The 21,122-nt window shown below is 50.2% G+C and overlaps 1 protein-coding gene across 1 annotated transcript in view; it reads right to left on the reverse strand.

Annotated features, from left to right (window-relative positions):
* LOC127030056 (adhesion G protein-coupled receptor E3-like) overlaps positions 1–21,122 on the reverse strand; it is a 45,023-nt gene that overhangs the window by 13,712 nt on the left and 10,189 nt on the right. Inside the window, 11 exon segments of the mRNA XM_050915965.1 lie at positions 5,532–5,700; positions 5,952–6,043; positions 6,810–6,934; positions 7,605–7,638; positions 8,000–8,194; positions 8,363–8,533; positions 9,189–9,391; positions 9,902–10,021; positions 10,564–10,678; positions 10,681–10,760; positions 15,103–15,207. Of these exon segments, the coding sequence (XP_050771922.1) occupies positions 5,532–5,700; positions 5,952–6,043; positions 6,810–6,934; positions 7,605–7,638; positions 8,000–8,194; positions 8,363–8,533; positions 9,189–9,391; positions 9,902–10,021; positions 10,564–10,678; positions 10,681–10,760; positions 15,103–15,207 (1,409 nt within the window).

A 21,122-nucleotide genomic window follows, 5' to 3' on the forward strand; every position in this document is an offset into this window, starting at 1 on the left:
GCATCTTTTCTCAAGACTTAACAAGCCCAGGGTTTTTAACCATTTCTTTAATAGGTCAGGTTTTCTAACCCTTCTATACATTTTGTTGCTTTCCTCTGGACTCTCTCCAGTTTCTCCACATCTTTTCTGAAGTGTGGGCCCAGAACTGGATACAGGACTCCAGCTGAAGCCTCACAATTATCTCTTGCGTCTTACATACGACACTCCCATTAATACATCCCAGAACGATATTGGCCTTTTTCTCAATCGCATCCCATTTTGACTCATATTCACGTTATGATCAACAATGTGATGCAATTGTGGAAAAGGCTAATATCATTCTGGATTGAATATAATATATAGCCTATAGTTACCCTCACTGTTAAAAACTTTATGCCTTATTTCCAGTCTGAAATTGTCTAGCTTCAACTTCCAGCCGTTGGATGGTGTCATACATTTCTCTGCTAGATTGAAGAGTCCATTAGCAAATATTTGTTCCTCATGTAGGTACGTACAGACTACAATCCAGTCACTCCTTAACCTTCTCTTTGTTAAGCTGAATAAACTGAGCTCCTTGAGTCTATCACGAGAAGGCAGGTTTTCTAATCTTCTAATAATTTTTGTGGCTCTTTTCTGAACCCTCCACTTTATCACCATCCTTTTTGACTTGTGAGCACCAGAACCGGACACCGGATTCCAGCAGCAGTGGCACCAGTGCCAAGTAAAATAACCTCTCTGCTACTCTAGATTCCACTGTTCATTGCATTAGCCCTTTTGCTCACAGCATTGCAGTGGGAGCTTATGTTCAACTGATTATCCACTACAACCCCCGAATCTTTTTCAGAGTCACTGCTTCCCAGGATGGTCCCCCATCCTGTAAATCAGGCCGACGTTCTCTGTTCTTAGGTATATACATTTACATGTAACCATTTAAAAACACACATTGTTTGCTTGTACCCAGCTAATCAAGCGATCTGGATCGCACTGTACAAGTGACCAGTCCCCTTTATTATTCACTACCCCCCAATTATTTGTCACCAGCAAACCTGATCAGTGATGATTTGGGGCTTTAATAAAATTGTTAGATTTCCTAGGCTTAGATAAAAATGTTAAATAGGGTTGGGCCCAGATCTGATCCCTGCAAGACCCCACTAGAACAGCGCTGCCCAGAGGATTCAGGGGGCCCAGGGCAAAACAATTTCGAGGGCCCCTTCCATTAAAAAAAGTTGCAATACTATAGAATACTATACTCTTGTGGGGGCCTCTGCGGGGCCCAGGGCAAATTGCCCCACTTGCCCCCCTGTCTGGGTGGCCCTACACTAGAAACACACTTGCTGGATGGTTTACAGTTACATTTGGAGACCTATCAGTTAGCCAGCATTTAATCCATTTAATATATGCCATGTTAATTTTATATTATTCTAGCTTTTTAATCAGAATGATGTGCAGTACCCACTCAGACACCTTCCAGAAGTCTATTACATCCACTTTTTTATCAACCAAGCTTGTAATCTCATGAAAAAGGATATCAAACTAATTCGACAGGATCTATTTTCCATAAATCCATCTTGATTGGCATTAATTACATTGCCCTCTTTTAATTCTCTATGAATTGAGTCCATAATGGCTGCTCTATTATCTTGCCTGGGATCGATATCGGAGTGACAGGTCAGCCTGTTTGTTCTTTTTAAATATCGGCACATTAGCTTTCTTCCAGTTTTCTGGAACTTCGCCAACATCCCAACAGTTATTGAAAATCAACATTAATTATCCAACGAGCTACTCAGCCAGCTCTCTTCAAACTCCTGGCTCCAGGTTATCTGGGCCTGCTGATTTAAAAATGTCTAATGTCAGTAGCTGTTTTTTAACATCCTCCTGAGATACTAGTTGAATGGAAAATATTTATTGACTATTTCTGCCTTTTTCATTATTATTGCTAATTCTGCCATTTCATCTAGTAATGGACAAATACCATTATTAGGATTCTTTTTGTTCCCAATATACTTAAAAAAACTCCTTATTGTCCTTAACTCTGCTGGCCATAGACTGCTCCTTGTGTAACTTTGCTTCCCTTATCAATTTTCTACAATTCCTAATGTCTGATTTATGCTGTCATCTTCCTTTTTTCCATTTGTTATAGATTACTATTATTTAATTTTTTTATAGCTGCATTCACTTCTCCTTTAAACCGTGTTTTTTTTTAACCAGTGCATCCTTCTTCCTTAATTGTGAGTCTAAGGGCTTGTCTACACTGGCAATTTACAGCACTGCAATTTTCTTGCTCAAGGGTGTGAAAAAACACCCCCCGATCTCAGCAAGTTTCAGCTCTGTAAAGCACCAGTGTAGACAGGTTATGAACGCTGGGAGCAGTGCCTTTCGTGGAGGTGGTTTTGTAGAGCACTGGGAGAGCTCTCTCCCAGCGCTGCACCACGACCACACAAGGCAAGTTAAAGTGCTGCTGCAGCAGGACTGCCACGGCAGCGCTTTAGCATTGCCGGTGTAGACTAGCCCTAAGGCTTTTGGGGCATCTAGTAAAGTGTTCTTAACCAATTCCCAATGATCATTCTAATTTTTCTGATTACATTTTTCCTCCTAGCTGATTTGGCTCATAATTGTTCTCAGCTTTGTGAAATTATCTCTTTTAAAGCACCAAGTATATAAATTGCCGGTCTGGACTTTATTCTGTTTACACATTATAAAACAAGTCATGGATCACCTACCACTGTAGCTAAAGAACACACATTAGTAAGGAAGCAGTAGCAGCCTCATAAACCTGTCTGTGTGATCTAGCCATAGAAAGGGACAAAGTCTCATCCTGTGCTGGTGTGGGTTATACAGGCACATAATTTGATTCATTTCTTCTGAAAGGCAGAGTGGGGAAATGGACAAGACTTGGCTGTGCAGTATTGGGCACTTCTGTTCTATCGCCAGCTCTGGTTGCAGTGACCTTGCCCAACTGCTGCAAGATGGGTGAACAATTGTGGCGTGCCCTCAGACTGGGGTCTGAGGCCTTGGTTAGTAATGGCTGTGAAGGGCACAGAAATATTAAGGTCAGTAGGTAGAAGAAATGGGATTAGAACCCATGGGCTCTTGGTGGTAGCCTGGTACTGTTCCCCCTTGGTTACGGTGTGGCTGGGAATATCTGAACTGCTTGTTTAATTCATCCCCCTTGACTTGTCAGCCTGTGGTATTTGGGGATGGGTCTCAATTGGCCATGGGGTGTTTCCAAGGCTGGGGCCCTGTTGGGGGTGGTTGCAGTGGTACTTGTGGTATAAACTGTGAGGGACTTTGCTCATGTTAAATAAGGTTCATAGCATTAGGAATGGGATATACTCCCCAGGGCTCACATCGAATTTGCCTCTGCCCTTTGCTGCTGAGCTGTCAGATAATGCAGCTGCTGCTTCCACACAGCAAGGGCATGGATGTGATGCCCAGAGAGAGGGCCCCAGGTCCACGTCCCACCAGTGCAATGTGGGCATGTAAAAGTGCTTTGCACTAGTGTGAGTGGCTATTCAAGGGGCCGGGTGAATTGGAGTCATAAATGTCCAGTCCTTTTTAAGCATCATGCCAAGCTCTTGGCTTCGGTAATACCTTGAGACAGTGAGTTCCACAAGTTAATACTATTACAGCCTAGATTCTCTCCAAGCATTGCCTGGCAGAAGGCAGCATGTGTGTATGGGGAACAGGCGTGTGTGCCTAACGGAGCTGACTATAGGCCCCTTATCTTGGATTCTGGTCTCTGCTGGCCCTAGTGTAAACTAGAGCATCCATGGGACTGCTCCAACCTACGCCACTGGTCTAAGATCCCTGAAAGACCCTGTAGCATTGTGTCTTCCCCTATGGCAGATGGAGTGTGTGGCTGGTGCAGTAGTTGGCTCTGCTAGGGAGATTCGCTCTGCCAAGGGAATGATCTGCCACCTGATTGTGGCTCCTCTGCCCCATCAAAGCACAACAGGGCTGGGTAGCATTGGTGCGCCTGGCCCTGCATGTTTAAAGAGTCCCTTTGCACTGGTTCTCACTTCGCTACCACTAATTTGTGGGCTGAGCCATTGCTCTGGTCTCCAGAAGACACAAGAGACAGATGTCCTTCTCTGTGCTCAGCCTCCCTGGGAGCCGGCAGGATGTTTCAAGCAGACATTGGCAGCCAGAGCTGTTCTGGGGCGGCTGCTCTGACACTGGAGGCAGATGAAAGTCCGAGCTCGTCCTTGTTCGGAGTGAGCCAAATTCACCGTATTTGAAAAAGCGAAACTCTGAGAGCTCCTCTGTCATAAACAGATAATAGGAGTTAATAGAACAGAAGTACTTTATATCTCTTTTGACTGTAAAGGGTTAACAAGTTCAGTAAGCCTGGCTGTCACCTGACCAGAGGACCAATCAGGGGACAGGATACTTTCAAATCTTGAGGGAGGGAAGTCTTTGTGTGTGCTGTTAGTTTTTGGTTGTTGTTCTCTCTGGGTGCTGAGAGTCACCAGATGTGCAACCAGGTTTCTCTCCAATCTCCCTGATACAGGTTCTTATAGATTCAAAATAGTGAGTATTTGGCTGGGAGAAGTTCAAATGTGTATTTGGCTGGGAGGAGTTCAAATGTGTAATTGGCTGAAAGGAGTTCAAATGTGTATTTGGCTGGAAGGATTTTAATTTGTACTTGTATACTTAGGCTGGGAGGGTATTCCCAGTGTCTATAGCTGAAAGACCCTATAACATATTCCATCTTAAATTTACAAAGATAATTTTTACTGTTTTTTCTTTCTTTAATTAAAAGCTTTTCCTGTTTAAGGACCTGGTTGTTTTTTTATTCTGGTGTGAGATCCCAGGGGACTGGGTCTGGATCCACCAGGGAATTGGTGGGGAGAAAGGAGGGAAGGAGGCGAGAGAAAGGTTAATTTCTCTCTATGTTAGAATTACTGTCTCTCTCAGGAAGAGTCTGGGAGGGGGAGAGAGAAGGAGGGGGGAAGGTGCCGTTTCCTCTCTGTTTTAAGCTTCAGGGAGTTTGAATCACAGTGATCTTCCAGGGTAACCCAGGGAGGGGAAGCCTGGGAGAGGCAACGGGGAGGGAAAGAGTTTACTTTCCTTGTGTTAATATCCAGAGGCACTGGGTCTTGGGGTTCCCCGGGCAAGGTCTTGGGGGGACCAGAGTGTACCAGGCACTGGAATTCCTGGTTGGTGGCAGCGCTACGGGTACTAAGCTGGTAGTTGAGCTTAGAGGAATTCATACTGGTACCCATCTTTTGGACGCTAAGGTTCAGAGTGGGGATTTATACCATGACATCCTCAAAGGCTCCCTTGGCACAGAGCTCCCGCTGACAGAGGGAAACAAGCCCCAGCCTCCCAGCCTGTGCTTAATGCTGCGCTGTGTCTAATGCCCCTGGCTGCTCCCAGGAGCTGTGTGGGGAAGGCAGTGCGGGCTGCCTACAAATCCACCAGATCAGCAGCCTTGCCTGGAAACCTGAACGCCTCCGATCCCGCCTCTTGGGGTGAGAACGAGCGCTGACCCCAGTCCCTGCCAGGCCGGTGAAGGCGCTGGGTGGGCACTGATGGGCCGTGGGCATTACCTGGCCATTGAGCAGACAGTGCACCAGGAAGATGAAGGCTCCCTGCAGGCTGCTGACGATGGTGAATAAATAGGCCATGACCATGGCTGCTGGGCCGACTTGGAGGAGACCAAGGCTCCATGTGCAGCCCAGAAGGAAGAGTTGGGCGATGGCTTTAAAGGTCAGTAACCTGGATAAAGGCAGATGGAGAGATCCCGTTACAATAACTCTATGGAGAGCAATTGGGTCAGGAGGATCCGGGCAGAGTGGGGTGGAGCTTCCATCCCTGGCTTTCCTATGTGGGACAGGCTTACTGTCAATGCAAACACACTGGGAATTCATTCCTATGGATCCTAGATATGCTGTTCCCCTCCTGGAATCCCCCACCCCCTCCGGTGCCAAGACATCTGACCCTCCAGGACTGTTTTGTTGCCCTCTCACCTGTGGTCTCTGACAGTGGACACATCTGCATTGAGGGAGAAGAGTCTGTTTCTCAGGATCCACAGGGTCAGCACAAAGAACATTATATTTATCTGTGGGAACAGTGGGAAATATTTCCTGTAAAACATCCCATCTGGGGCCGGTGACTTCAGCTGAGGCAGAGAACGATCCCAGAGGACCGAGCCAAACACTGCACAACCGGGGACTGCTCATTTCCGGTGGGAATTATCCCCTCCCCGTAATATCCCCTGGAAGCTCTCGGTCTGTCCCCTTGCATAGAGCTGGCAGCACAGACAGGGCTGAGATGGATCAATGGGATCACAGAGGCCAGATGCTGCTCAGAGTTCAATATGGAGCCTCTCCAGTGCAGTCAGCAGTTATTTGAGGCTTACATTGGTGTAACTGAGAGCAGGATCCGGCTCAGAGATTCCAGATCCTGCCTGTAGAATACTCCTTGCCATTTTCAGACTGTAACAAATTCCACACCCCCCCCCCCAACTTCCACAGGGGTAGGGAGGAATATGTAGGGACACTTGTTTCCTCCCCTACAAAAAACATTGCAGAGTGGAGCCCTCTCCCTTCCTTGTTCCTTGGGTCATTAACTCAACTAGACCAAACTCTTCTGTCTTCACTTGGCAAATCTCCTGCTGACGTCCCTGGGAGCTGTGCCCGAGTAACGGCTGCAGGCCTGGGGATACAGCACAGGGACTCATTCAGGGATAGACCACAGCCGATGAGCCAGGTGGGACCTAACTGGGTCTTTCCTTATGTTTTATGGGCCAACTTCCCCTCCCTGCTTCACTTAAATCAATGGGGTCACAGAGGTGAGAGGAGAATGTGGTTCAGTGAGGTACCCACCAGGATTATGGCACAGACTGGACCCAGGAAGCTCCAATGAAAGCCTCTCTCCAGGCTGAGCCAGCAGCTACAGACAGGGAGGAAGAAGAAAGTGACTTTAATGGGATTACTGCCTTTTTTCAGCCCTGGGTGCAGAGAGGAGGTGTCACAGGGCAGCTGGCTCTCAAAAGCGAGATGGATCTCAGCCTGCCTGTGACATGGCCGACTCTCTTGTGGGCAGCAGGAAAACAGCCTTCCCCATCTACCTCAGCATGTCCTGCTTCCAGCCACCACTTCCTCTTCCACCTCCTCAAATGACCCTTTCTGGTGGATGGGCCAGTGTTGATGGAGGGCCAGACATGCAGCGGAGGGACCTTGGCCTAGCTGCACTGAAGGAAGTGGAGCTGCCCTGATTTACACCAGCTGAGGATCTAGCCTGGGGTGTCTAGAACAGACCACGCCCGGTTTTAGTGGAGTCTCTCACTTTAGAGAGGGGATGCTCAGGGATTTGCTCATAGTAAGAAGGTGCATTTGTTTCCTACCCACCGGCCCCACAAACCCAGCCTGGGAGCTGGGAGTCCAGTGGGATCTTTCTGGCTTGTTCTTCCATATCATCAGTGGGGTGAGGAGTGCAGATGTCTGACAGGGGGCACCTCAACTACAGCGCTCGGGGCAGCTTAGTGTCCCTGGGGATGGGAAGGGTCCCAGGGGGACATTCAGCTCCCAGGCAGGGTGAGCAGGGAAATCTAGGTTCAAGTCAGACCTGGGGTGAGCCGGACAAGCACATGGAAGCCCCATCCCAGAGATGGAAGGTACCTTGGTTTCTGGAGAGTCCTGCGGGTGCACATTGCTGATGCAGGAAGGGAGCAGAGATTAGTGGTTAAAGGAGGGGAGCAGGGCTCAGGGGATCCAGATTCTGTTCCCAGCCCTGCCACAGAGTCCCTGGGTGACCATAGGCAAGTCACGTAGGAGAGGAATCGAGGCACAGGGAGAGTGTGACATAGGGATAGAACTGGCTGAACTCCAGGGATTGGGGACACTCAGACCACTCAGACCAGTGTGAAGGGGCCTAATAGGGTGGAAACATCCCCCCAGGAACACTCCCTGTGTCCTGCACAGCACAGAATCTAGGGAGAACAAAGGGGTTCAAAGCCACACACCCCAGCCCTGCTGCGAGTGGAGGAACAGAGTAGGGGAGAATCAGGCCGTACCTGAGTGCGGATGCGGGTCACCGGGGTGAGGAAGAGCAGGTCGGCCAGGAAGAGGCAGAGGCAGAGCTGCAGGTGGAGGGAGGTGCTGACGTTGCGGATGGAGCGGCACAGGAGGAAGGTGAGGATGGCAAGGAAGAGGCACAGCAGGGAGAGGGTCAGTCCCACGTAGGTGATGATGGTCAGTGGGGAACTCTCCTGTAACACAGCAAAGGGGAAATCACCAGTGACCCCAGCCGAGCCCCCTCAGCTCTGATTCAGCCTTTTCCCCAGCAAAGCCTCCAGTCACTCCAGGGAGAGCTTTGCCTACGGCTGAGTGAGGAGCTCAGGGTCCTGCTCTGTGACCTGAGTCTCACGATGTGATACCGTCACTGCGATGGGAGCCATTAGGACGGCGAAGCTGGAGAGATGGTCACAGCTGCAGGTGGTGTGAGTACTGTTCCTGTGCACGGCGGTGCAGCCATCCGGAGACCAGCTGCCGCTCTCGGCCACTACTTTCCAGTAGATGCAGAGAGCCTCTTCCTCCTCTTTTTTGGCCTGGAAACACCACAGAATCATCCTCATCCTCACGGGACCACAGAAGGTCGGTTCTGTTATTCCATGGCTATAGCAAACTCGAGGTCACCTACAGCTCCACGGCTCTCCGCATGCAGCCCCTAGTGCCCACTGGGGCCATCCCAGTGGCAGCGGAGAAAGAACACAGATCCTGCTGCTGCAAAAGCCCAGGCCCTGCTATTGGAAAAAAAGGGTGATAAATCCTTGCCAGCCAATAGCACCATAAGGAATGTGAGCTGAGCAGTTCCGACAGCATCCAGCAGGGGGCAGTGCTGTGTGCACACATACACATACGCACCCTAACCACTTCATTACCGTATCAAAGAGTTTCATGCTGACTCCCTGAACCCCACTATCTACACAAAGCGACTTTCCAGTTATTCCGGCTCAGGGGTGAGCTAGGCGGAGCTCTTACCCTAGAGCACTTTGCACAGCCCTGTGTTGTGCTGTGACCCCAGGTAACCTCCTCCAGTAACACAGCCCCAGTGCATCAGGAATAAGGAGGCCTCCTCTTCTCAGGACCACCAGGAGCCAGAAAGGCAGCACGGTCCAAACGCCTAGAAGGAGATGGTGCCTTCTAAATACCCCTCTGGAGCCCCAGCTGTGGAGCAAAGCGAGGGGATCTCCCTCCGCGCACCTGTCTGTGGCACAGGGTGAAGTCTGCGGATCTGGAGAGGGGAATGGGTCTCCCGTCTCCGACGGCCCCACTCACCACCCTGGAGTTGAGGTGACTCTTCTCCAGCTTCCCACCACCTGGTTGATTTCCCTCGCTGAGACGTCTTGCACTGATGATGGAGTCCAGGATGGAGTAGGAAATAAAAGCAGCAGTCTCCAAACCTGCTGTGAGATGAGATGATCCCTCGTTAGGGAGATGGAGTCACTATGGCAAAGAATGAGCCGGCCAGGTGCCCAGGGGTCACAATGAGGATTCGGGGCCCTGAATAGGCAGCTGAGGGTCCACGTTACTCTGGTCCCCTACGTCTCCATTTGGGGTTCTAGCTAGACTAGGGCGTTCTTGCCCTTTCCATTCTCTGGGCTCACTTCATACCAGAGACCCTCTCATGAGCTGTCTCCCCTCTGCACCCCCAAATCCTCACTGCTCAGGGCTCAAGCTGTGGGACAGACAGGAACGAAGGTGCCAGCTCCATGGCCCAAAGCCTGAGAACCACTGGCTCAGCCAGCAAGGAGCACTCCAGGGCTAGAGACAGAGGCCGGGGCCGGCCTGGAGATCCAGAGGGAGGGAGGGAGGGAGGGAGGGAGGAACGGGGGAACCCAGACTGGAGTTCGGTGCCAGGGAACCGCTCTGTGCCGTGGTTTGGGCCCTGGGTGTCGCCATCCCCAGGATGGTACCTTGTGTGGCTACCCCAGTGACTGCATCACAGTGCACGTCCATCGTCTCCTCGTGAGCTCTCAGCTTGAAGACTTCGCTGTGCTGGCTGCAGTTCCCTGTGACGAGCCACTTCTGGATAGCTGCAAGGGGTGGGGGGAGGAATTACAGAGCCCCTCGCTGTGAAACTGCTTCCCTGGGAATCTGTCCATTCTGGGTCAGATCCACCCCCCTCCCACTCCGCTTGGAGCCGGAGGGGCTTCAGAGCTCTTCTGCACTAGGGGAGGGGGAAGTTTGGTGCTCTCCCCCGCGAGTTGCCTGATCACCCCTCCCATATCCCCTCCCCCCATTCTGGCCGTGTCTCCCTGGGGATGCTGCGTCCCCAGCAGGGGGAGTAGTGTGGGTGGGGGGAGGCGCCTGGCTCAGCGTGGCAGCCCCTAGTGGTGGAAAGCCAAATATCACATTTAAACCCTTCTCGGGCATTGCTGTTGCTCCTGGGGGCACTGGCGGGGCTGGGTTATATTTCCTGGTGCAGGGGCAATGCTGTTCTCTGTCTGTACTGAACACAGGCTCACATCACAATGATATATAGGCTCTAACTTTCAGTGGATTTGGGGCACAGAGTGTAACCCCATATCTCACAGCAGCCAGCAGGTGGCGCTGAAAGCCACACATCCCCCCTCACCCAGAGACTCTGTCGTCACGTTCTGTGTTGTCCTCTCCAGAGACCGGAGAGCAGTGGCCAGTGCAGCCAGTTCCACGCTCTGCAGCAGGACGGTCACGGCCGACCCCTGTCCGTGTCTCTGCTGTCCCAGAGGGAGGTGCTGTTCAGGAGGGCATTGAAACAGAGAGTCATGTTCTGGGGACAGGAAAGGAAAAGCCCTGGGAGCGAGGAGTCCGGGGGTTCAGGTGCCACGTCCCACGTGTTCCCAGGGGGTGTCGGGCATCACAGCCAATGCCAGTTCAGGAGGCAGCAATGCTCTCAGAGGGGGGAGCCCTATACAAGGGAGGTCCACTGAGGCTGACTCAGGACCCCACTGGGACCTGAAGCTAACTGGGGCTAGAACCCTTTGTCCTTCCTTCTTCACTCCTGCTCCCCCATCCCTCCATTACAGATGCCAGGGAACAACATTGTCACAAGCCCATGGTTTCCTACGCTGCCGCTATGCTGCATCAGGCAGCTGCTCAGAAATGTCTGGCAGGGCAGGGATAGGGCACAGATCCTGGTGCCTGAAACACTCAGGTCACTGACACATGAGTTGAAGGAGAATCCCCATTAACTGTTAGCAGTATAGCACCTCTGATGAACAACAACGGTTCTGAACACTAGACGGCGCATGCGGGTGGATAACACAAATGAGCACTCACACAAACACCACTAGTGGGTGCACCCCCCCTCCCCACAGCAGTGGAGGGCACAGGTCTTGTCTGAGGAGTATCTATATGTCTCCCTCCCCTCCAGTGAGACTCCTAACCTGGCACAGCAGCATGCATGGCTCTGGGGCACACTCAGGGGCACTAGCCTGCAGGGCACATTTAAGGGGCGGAGCCTCTCATCTCCAGTGATAACGCCGCACTCCCATCTCCAGACGTGGACATGAAACTGTCTAATGTTGAAATAAAGAAAGAGCAAAAACTGCTGCTCCTGCTGCTCCGCTTTCCCTGCAGAGAGACCCAGGGCAGAGGTGAGTTCTGCAGCTGCAGAAGGGAGATCGACATTGGTGTTTGCCTTATGCAGGGACCTGATCCTGACACCTCACATTGACTGAATAAAGCTTTTATATCGGATGTGTCCAGGACATGTACAATGGTTCTGTTGCCACAGCGAAAGGTTCATGTGAGAAATGAAACAGTTTCTAGTAACAGCTGGAATACATCAAGGCTTGGGACTAAGCCCTTTTTTGTTCATATTGGTGCTGGATGCATTGACAGAAAGCAGCCAGAGAGGAATCCCCTGGCACGTCTTTTACAGATGTTGTAGTGCTCGTGTTGGGAGAGGAAAGAGGAAGTGAAGGAAGATGCAGAGAGACACGGAAGTGCATATTGGAAAGAAACGACATGAAAATCAGCAGAAGAAATCAGAGTATATGATCTGTAGATTCAGTGCTCTCCTGCAGGAAGACAAGGGGTGTGTAAGTCTGGGGACCAGCCACTAGCAAAACTACAGAAGTTTTAGAAGGTTTGATATCGATTTGCAAACACCTAGAAGATAATAAGGTGATAAATAACAGTCAGCATGGATTTGTCAAGAATAAATCCTGTGAAATCAACCTGACAGCTTCCTTTGGCAGGATAACAAGCCTTGTGGCTGGGGGAAGCGGTAGATGTGGTATATCTTGACGTTAGTGAGGTTTTTGACACTGTCTCACGTGACAAACAAACTAGAGAAATACAATCTATATGCAGCACTCTAAGGTAGGTGCATAGCTAGTTGGAAAACCGTTCCCAGCGAGCAGTTATCAGTGGTGCACAGTCAAGCTGGAAGGGCATAACAAGTGGGGTCCCTCAGGGATCAGAGATGGGTCCGGTTCTGTTCAATATTTTCATCAGTGATTTAGATCATGGCACACAGAGAACACTTATAAAGTTTGCGGACGATCCCAAGCTGGGTGGGCTTGTAAGTGCTGTGGAGGATCGGACTAAATTTCAAAATGATCTGGACACACTGGAGAAATGGTCTGAAGTAAATAGGATGAAGTTCAAGAAGGACAAATGCAAAGTTCTCTATTTAGGAAAGAAAAATCAGTTGCCCACATACCAAATGAGAAATGACTGCCTAGGAAAGGGCACTGCGGAAAGGGCTCTGGGGGTCATAGTGGATCACAAGCTAAATAAGGCCTGGTCTACACTACGCGTTTATTTCAAATTTAGCAGCATTAAACGGAATTAACGCTAAACCCGTCCATACAATGAAGCTCTTTATTTCGATATAAAGGGCTCTTAATATCGATATCTGTACTCCTCCCCGAGAAGGGGAGTAGTGTTGAAATCGGTATTGCCATTTCGGATTAGGGTTAGTGTGGCTGCAATTCAATGATATTGGCCTCAGGGAGCTATCCCACAGTGCACCATTGTGACCACTCTGGACAGCAGTCTGAACTCAGATGCTCTGACCAGGTAGACAGGAAAAGCCCTGCGAATTTTTGAATCTTATTTCCTGTTTGCCCAGTATGGAGAGGTGATCAGCACAGGTGACCATGGAGAGCTCATCAGAACAGGTAACCATGCAGTCTGAGAATCGAAAAAGAGCTCCAGCATGGATGGCACGGGAGGTACTGGATCTGATCACTGTATGGGGAGAGGATTCCGTGCTAGCAGAACTACGTTCCAAAAGACGAAATGCCAAAACATTTGAAAAAATCTCAAGGGGCACGATAGAGAGAGGCCACAATAGGGACTCACTATAGTGCCATGTGAAAGTTAAGGAGCTCAGACAAACCTACCAGAAAACCAATGAAGCAAATGGAAGGTCCGGGGCAGAGCCACAGACATGCCACTTCTATGCTGAGCTGCATGCAATTCTAGGTGGGGCCGCCGCCTTTATCCCATCCCTGACTGTGGATTTCGAGGAGGGGGTAATCTCTGCCATGCCTGAGGATTCTGCGGACAGAGAAGATGAGGAGGAGGAGGAGGACGATGAGCTTGAGGAGAGCACACAGCTCTCGGTTCTCCCCAACAGCCAGGATATTTTTCTCCGCCTGACTGAAGTACCCTCCCAACCCTCCCAAGGCGGTATCCCAGACCATGAAGCCAAGGATCACAAGCTAAATAAGAGTCAACAGTGTAATGCTGTTGCAAAAAAACCAAACCTCATTCTGGGATGTATTTGCACAGCAGTTCTCAAACTTTCCTACTGGTGACCCCTTTCACATAGGAAGCCTCTGAGTGCAACCCCCCTTATAAATTAAAAACATTTACATTTACATTTAACACAATTATAAATGCTGGAGGCAAAGGGGGGTTTGGGATGCAGACTGACAGCTGATGACACCCCCATGTAATACCCTCATTCCCTCCTGAGGGGTCCTGAACCCCAGTTTCAGAACCCCTGTACTAGCGGGAGTGTTGTAAGCAAGACACAAGAAGTAATTCTTCCGCTCTGCTAGAGGGATAAGGAGGATCGAGTCCTAGCGATGAAAGAAACCAACACAGAATTTCCCTGATCTTGAATGAGGTTTACAGGGGTCACCGTAATACCATCAGCAAAGGTTTTTGTCTGGGAATTTCTGTATTGGCTGATCTCTGTGCACATGCCAGTCCTGTGCTGCCAACAGTTTAACGTGTGGCTGCTCCAAAATCCCTTCCTTCCTCCCCATCTCACTCTGTCTCTCTCTCCCATCCATTTACACTCAGCTTTGCCTGTCCCTCCTGCTCCCATCTCTGAGGCTTCCTGAAGTGTTTCCATCTGCTCTGCAGAGAGACCTGCTGGGTACAGATGCCTCTGCCCGTTGGGGAGAACCCACCTTTACATTTGCCTTAGCCCTGCTGTGCTGCCGACCAGGAGCTGCCCAAGGTAAGCACCACCTGAGCCCCCTCTGGCACCCAAACCCCCTTCCAGGGCCTGTATCCCGCTCTCCCTCCTGCACCCCAACCCTTTGCCTGAGCTCTGAGCCCCATCCCCGAGCCTGAACCCCACATCCCCACCTGCATGCCAACCCCATTCCCCAGGCTTGACCTGGAGCCTGCACCCCCTTTCACAACCCAACCCCCTGCCACAGTCTGGGGAAAGTGAGTGAGGGTGGGAGACAGCGAGCGGCAGAGGGAGAGGGATGGAGTAGGCAGTGCAGGGGCCTCGGGGAAGGGTGTTTGGGTTTGTGTGATTAGACAGTTGGCAACCCTAGGGAAGAGACGCCTGGCTCCTGGCAGCCCTGCTGACTCCCCCTGTCCTGCTTCTGGTGTAATCCTGGCCTGGCCCTGGCACAGCCCCTGCTCCGCTCCGGAAGCCAGACCCAGGCACATTGGTGGCTGTGGCTCTGAGACAAACAGAAACACCGCAGTGGACGGACAGGCTGGGCTGGAGGGAGGTGGGAGCCTGGAAGCTGAACCCTCCCCAGCTAAGGCTGAGACCCAGAGGGACCCCGTCCATGGGGGGTAGGGGGCTGGCGCACTGTCCCAGACCAGTTCCCAGCTAGCTGCCCCCTCGGCCAAGACCTCTGCCTGTGTAACCCAGGCCCTTCCCAGCTCTGCCAGCTGCCCCCTCCATGCATCTCGTGGCAGGACCCACCTTCACACATGGTTGAGTTCCTGGTGGAGAGCACGTAGCCGGCCCAGCACTTACACCGGTAGCTCCCGATGGTGTTGATACAAGTGGCCTTGGAGCTGCAGATATCTGGGGAAAGGTTAAAAGAACTGGGCATATTTTGTCCAGAGACAAGATGGCTGATGGGAGACATGATAACAATCTGCAAATATACAAAAGGTTGTTATAAAGAGGACTGTGATCAATTGGTGCCCATGTCCATCAAGGGTAGGACAAGAAGGAATTGGCTTAGTTAGCAGCAAGGGATATTTAGGTTAGATATTAGGAAAACTTTCTAACTCTAAGGATGGTTCAGCACAGGAACAAGTGATCTAGGGAGGCTGTGGAATCCCTGTTATTGTGGGGGGTTAAGAACAGATTGGACAAACATCTACCAGAGATGGTCTAGATGCACTTGGTCCTGCCTCAGTGCATGGGGGTGATTGTTTGATCTCCTGAGGTCCCTTCAACTCCACATTTCTGTGATTCTGTGAAGTGCTAGGCCCTCTGCACTGTGGTCATTTTCCCCCTTAGGGTATCAGGTACTCAGCAAGGTAAATACTTTTCGGGCTGGGAGAAGTGGTAGGGCAGAAGGAAGAAGAGCAGGGCATGCTGAGAAAACAGTGCTTTCCTGCGTGCAGTGCTGTCGGTTGATACGATATAATGTAACAGGACATGAGTCAACTTGGCTTCCTGTCTAAGTTATCGAAGATTAGGAGGCGGCAATGCTTAAAATCCTCAGAATTTGACCTCCTGCCCTGATAGCATCTGAGTCACCGTGGGAACCCGAGGTGACGCGTATCCATTGGATGAGTGGAACAAAGTCCATGGGCTGAATTCGAGTGGGGCCAGGAGAGTGCAGAGGGGCCTACGGGTCTGTCTGCACTGGGGCTGGAAGGTGAGTGTTCCAGCTCGAGAAGACATAGTCACACTAGCTCTCATCCAGCTAGAAATAGACGTGTTACCGTGGTGGTGGGAGAGGCTGGCCACCCTGAGTGTGTACCTGTGGATTGGACAGGATTGTAGTCGGGGCAGGGAGACTGTCCTGTTGCTTGCCCATGTGTGGCCACACTTCAAGTTTTTGCAGAGCAAGCCTGGGTCTGTCTCCTCGAGCTAGAGTTTACCCCTAGGCATACGCTACATTGGTGTAACGTGCAATTTCCTCTGCTAACTCCAATGCTCACGTTGCACCAGCTGAGACTCAATGCAGATTCTCTAAAACACTCTTAAATTTACTGGGCCAGATTCCTAGGGCTGGCTGAGATGGGCTCACTTTGAGACCAGAGCGTGGTGGGGTCCCAGATGGCTTTTCACTCCTTTCACAGCTACTGAATCACAGGGAATAACTATGGATCAATCTGGTTAAAATCTATTTCGAAGTGTTCACCCATATATGCTGGGCTAATGTATTACATGATCAATAGGTATGATTCAAATTACATATATTAATATGGATAGTATGTGCTTAACACGTTAGGATATAGATATTCAAGCCTGTCTGCAAAGGCCTATACTTTAAGAATTTAGGTGTGTTTTTATCCCTTAGCTACTTACAGAGGTATAAAAGAAAGAATCAAAATAATTGTCTATTTGTGTGAGGGCCTTCTCTCACTGGGACAGTTTGAGTCCCTGTTTAGTCATATGGAAATAAGGCAATCAGAAGCTGTTAGGAAGGTGATCCGATCTATCACCTCCAGAGAAAGGGAAGAGCCTAGAAGATATGAAAGGAAATTTAGTTTGATAGTTTTCTGTCTGGTAAGAACTTACTTATTAATAGACACAGCTGAGAAACCCTTATGTCTGTAGAAATGTAGTTGTGAAATCCTCACTTCTGTATTGTTTTGTATGTTTATTTGCATGGTCTCTGTCTGGTCTGTGATTGTTTCTGTCTGCTGTATAATTAATTTTGCTGGGTGTAAACTAATGAAGGTGGTGGGATATAATTGGTTAGCTAATCATGTTACAATTTGTTAGGATTGGCTAGGTAAATTTTAGTAGAGGCAATGATTGGTTAAGGTGTAGCTGTGAATATTTCTATATAAATTTAGGGGCAAATAGGAAGTAAGTTGGGATTCGAAAATAAGGAAAAACGAACTTGAATTTAAGCTTGCTGGAAGTTTACCCTGATAAACATTGAATTGTTTGCACCTTCGGATTTCGGGTATTGTTGCTCTCTGGTCACGCGAGAAGGACCATGGAAGGGTGAGAGTGAAAGAATAAACCGTCTAACAACACAAATAATATCCCATTGTATATACACCTCTAGCAGTTACATGGCCTGGAATAGTGGCCTGTATCTTCCTATAATCTTATTCATCTATGCTAAGTACCCCATAACACCTTGCATTAGCCAGGAAAACTGTCAGGATCAGCACACATGGGTGTTCTACTGTAGTAACAGGCAGGGAGTTACTTTCATTGGAATGTCCCAAAGATAAGGACAATATATATGGGACAAGTCTAGGAGCTGCATCACACTCTTGGTACCTGGAATTCCTGAGTCCAGGACAAAGAGCTAAGGGGTACTGTGTGGTACCAGGAAAAAACAAGGTAGAAAGGTTATTGGTTAAGGATAGCCTCACAGGGTGCATACAGTACCTCTTTCCTTGTAAACAGGTTGGGTATAGAAAGGACAGCTTTAGGGGTGTGTATGTGGATGCAAGCCTTCTTTGTAAGGTGAATTCAGCACTGCTGCAGGAGACAGGTTCCTGAAAATTGGAGTTGTATTGAACCTTTGTTCCTGTAATATGCTGTTACTGACTTTTAGCAATAAACCAGACCGATATTGGTTATTTGGTCTCTTGGGCATATTGCATAACGAACCAAGATGTGGTCAAGCTATTGACCATAGGGTTTACAAACAGAAAGGAAACCCAGAATCTTCAGAACTGGAAAAGTTTCAGAGCGGTATCTGTGTTAGTCTGTATCAGCAAAAAATAATGAGGAGTCCTTGTGGCAGCTTAGAGACTAACAAATTGATTTGGGCATAGATTCATAGACTCTAGGACTGGAAGGGACCTCGAGAGGTCATCGAGTCCAGTCCCCTGCCCTCATGGCGGACCAAATACTGTCTAGACCATCCCTGATAGACATTTATCTAACCTACTCTTAAATATCTCCAGAGATGGAGATTCCACAACCTCCCTTGGCAATTTATTCCAGTGTTTAACTACCTGACAGTTATGAACTTTTTCCTATTGTCCAACTAAATCTCCCTTGCTGCAGTTTAAGCCCATTGCTTCTTGTTCTATCATTAGAGGCTAAGGTGGACAAGTTTTCTCCCTCCTCCTGATGACATCCTTTTAGATACCTGAAAACTGCTATCATGTCCCCAATTCTTTTAGCCTTCCTTCACAGGTCATGTTCTCAAGACCTTTAATCATTCTTGTTGCTCTTCTCTGGATCCTCTCCAATTTCTCCACATCTTTCTTGAAAAGCATAAGCTTTTGTAGGCTAGAAGTCACTACATTAGATGCATGGAGTTGAAAATACAGTAGCAGGTATAAATAGACAACATATGAAAAGATGGGAGTTGCCTTACCAAGTGGGAGGTCAGTCAATTCAATTAACAATAGGATACCAAGGGAGGAAAAATCACTTTTGTAGTGGTAATGAGATTGGCCATTTCAAACAATTGACAAGAAGGTGTGAGTAACAGTAGGGTCAAATTAGTATGGGGGAAATGAGGTTTTGTAATTACCCAGCCACTCCCAGTCTTTATTCAAGCCTAATTTGATAGCGTCCAGTTTGCAAATTAATTCTAGTTTTGCAGTTTCACGTTGGAGTCTGTTTTTGAAGATTTTTTCTTGAAGAACTGCCACTTTTAGGACTGTTACTGAGTGACTAGGGAGATTGAAGTGTTCTCCTATTGGTTTTTGAATGTTATAATTCCTGATGTCAGATTTGTGTCCATTTAGTCTTTTGCGAGAGACTGTCCGTTTTGGCCAATGTACATGGCCTGAATAAAGACTGGGAAGCAGATATTAATGAGTGTCTGGGGCTCAGTGGAGTAAACTGAGGACCCAACACCAACTGCACCAATGTGACTGGGAATTACTCCTGCAGCTGCATTGATGGATATGAGTCCAGGCCTGGGAAAGCCAAATTCCTGTACGCGAGTGAGAACAGCTGCCAGGGTGAACTCTCCCCTTGCTGCCACTACTCCCTGCTCAGTCCCCCACACCCCTGGGCTCATTCCAGGCCTGGTGCTGCAGCCGAGGCTGCTGCCATCTGCGGCAAAGGCACCCGATCCACTCACCAGGGCTGTGATCAGCCGTGAACCTCGACTGCTGCCCCAGCACATGGGGGCCAGGATCTCCCCTGGCTCGGTATTTGGAATGGGACTAAACCCCTAGGTTTGCAGAAAAGCACTAGGGAGACGGGTGGGAAGCCTCGCTGCTAGGGCCCCCCTGAGCCTGGGAAGGAGCCTCATATATGGTCCATAGCCATAGCAGAGTGCGCTCTGCCCCCTGTGGGCTCTGGGGAGCAGAGAATAGGCACAGCACAGTGTGCCCCGCATGCCCCTGATCCTCCGCCATGGGTCCTGGGGAGCAGAGAATAGGCACAGTCCCTGATGCTCTAGCCTGGCCCCCAATCTTCCCTGATTGGCCCCAGGGTGCTGAGAATAGCCACAGCGCAGGGTACTACGGCCATGCCCCGAACCACCCCCTTCAACAGGCGGCCGGCATGGTGGGTGTAGGGCCCTTACACCAGCTCCAGGCTGGCTGGGGAGGCCCCTGCACAGGATGGGGGGATTGTCAGAGACCATTATGCTGCCACAGTGGCCCAGCAGAGCCTCAATGTAGCTGTGAATCTGACCTTTGACTGTTTAATACTCAGGACACCGGTCACCTGGGTCCTGGGACTCCCGTTGCGCAGGTCATTACAGGTGGGTGCACTGGCCGCATGTCGGGGGTCTGAGGGCTTCGGCCATAGACCCCCGAGTGCCATCAGAGAGCAAACAAACTAATTTAAAGGAACACCATCCAATTCCCCCGCACTCCCCTGGGCGCAGCCCACCCACGCTTCTCCTAGTGCTCCATGGGAGAGGTGGGGCTGGATGTATCCCAAATGGGGAGGGGATCCATCAGGCTGGGGTCTTTAACGCTGAGTGTGTCTTCCCTTCTTGTGACTAGCTCCACTTCAGCACCTCCTTTCTTCTCTCCACCATTGCAGCTCCCGGATTCGTGGCTGCCCCGTGTCTAAACCATTCAGCCAGGTCATGCTGTGATCCCCATTCTGGGGGAGCCTTTCAAAGTCAGACCCCTCTCTCCTATGCCTGCTAGTGAAAACCTTCCTCCGGGGCTCCTAGCCCCTCTTGCCTCAGGGGCCCACTATTGGGCCCAGCCCTCAGGCTGTAGAGAATCCCCACCTGTCCCCTCCCAGGCAAGCTTCCTTCTAGCTAGCGCCCTGCACGCAGCCCAAGTCACTTCCCCTTTGCAACTTAACTGGCTGATCGCCCCCCCCCTTAACCCCATTCTGTCAGGGCTGATGCAGGGAGGGGATCGTAGGGTCCTGGTCTGGATAAGATTTGGTCTCCAGTCTGGGATGGGGTGGGAGAAGTTGTGCTGCAGGGACTGGGGCCCTGCAAATAGCAGGGAAGAAAGGAGAATAGAATGAGGGGGAGGGTAGATGGAGCAGACAGACTGACCGACAGACCACGCCCCCTGCAATGGGTTGGGGGTGTCTCCATGGTCATTTGCCCCCAGTGCACCCCCTGCCCTGCTATGTGTGACACCCTCCCACCCTGCTGTCCCTTCTTAGACATTGATGAGTGCTGCAAGACCTCAGATATCTGCAGTCCCAAGGTCATGTGTATCAACACCAATGGAAGCTACTGGTGTAAGTACCGGGCTGGCTACGTCCCCTCCAACAGGAACACAACCCTGTGCCAAGGTGAGTCCTGCCACGAGGGGCATGGAGGGAGCATCTGAGGGGGCTGAGCAGAGTCTGAAGCTACATAGGCAGAGGTCTTGCCCGAGAGGGCAGGGAGCTGAGAACAGGTC

The sequence above is a fragment of the Gopherus flavomarginatus genome, chromosome 10 (genome assembly GCF_025201925.1).
Source record: "Gopherus flavomarginatus isolate rGopFla2 chromosome 10, rGopFla2.mat.asm, whole genome shotgun sequence".
NCBI classification, from domain to species: Eukaryota; Metazoa; Chordata; order Testudines; family Testudinidae; genus Gopherus; species Gopherus flavomarginatus.